Below are 804 nucleotides of genomic sequence, written 5' to 3' on the forward strand. Positions count from 1 at the left end.
CTGATTTTTTTCTGAGTTTCCTTTTGTTCATGTACTCTTAATTTTATGAGTTTGGATAGAGAATACATAAGTTCGTCTAAAAATACTGGATTCCTAGTGAACCATCCCTCTTGAGTAAAATGCCTATGTGAAAAGATAAAATCTATATTACAAGGCATCCTTTTTGTAAGAGCTGAAAGGGGAGGGGAGAAAAAAGTCACATGTCTATGGAGTGTGAATCACACAAGATGTAAATATAAGGAGCAGGTTTATATGTGTTACATCTATATAAATTTGTGAGTCTGAAAAGGTTTGTTAAGGCCCCAGCAACAGTAATCCAGAAATACGCAGTAAGCGCAGCGCAAAGTTCCACATCATTTTCTTGTACTCTCCACATAAGCGCATGCAAGACTTTTAGAAGTGGACCTGACCTGAATATTCTTCTTATCAAGGCATACCAACATCTAACACAACAAATTATGCACCTTTTAGTTTAGACACTGCTGTACCATTGTTTTCAAAAATGGAAAGGAGAATAAAAAATGATAAAAGAAAAGATAAAGTAAGAGGGAAGATAGTCAATTTTTCTCCTCTTTCCTCTTCTTCTGCAAGTCCTCATGACACTAATGATTGCACATCTAAAGGGAAAAAGAAGCTGCAATCCTGCTCTGAGACACCAAAAAAACAAAATGCTTCTTGGGTGGCCCCTGCTGCTCCCCGAGATCCCTCCTTGCGGTGATGATGCGCTTGGATCACTTCTTAAACGGCACGGATACTCTGCAATGAAAAAAGCAACAATGATAGAAGAACAATATCAACAGTCTT

At 37.8% G+C, this 804-nt stretch overlaps 1 protein-coding gene across 2 annotated transcripts in view; it reads right to left on the bottom strand.

Annotated features, from left to right (window-relative positions):
* Positions 1-230: 230 nt before the first annotated feature.
* The window catches only part of LOC119586275 (flotillin-1-like), a gene marked incomplete in the record, with an annotated part of 96,064 nt that continues 95,490 nt past the window's right edge, over positions 231-804 (bottom strand). For both annotated transcript variants that reach the window (XM_037934981.1, XM_037934980.1), the window contains 1 exon segment: positions 231-756. In XM_037934981.1, the coding sequence (XP_037790909.1) occupies positions 739-756 (18 nt within the window).

Source organism: Penaeus monodon, chromosome 21 (genome assembly GCF_015228065.2).
Source record: "Penaeus monodon isolate SGIC_2016 chromosome 21, NSTDA_Pmon_1, whole genome shotgun sequence".
NCBI lineage: Eukaryota > Metazoa > Arthropoda > Malacostraca > Decapoda > Penaeidae > Penaeus > Penaeus monodon.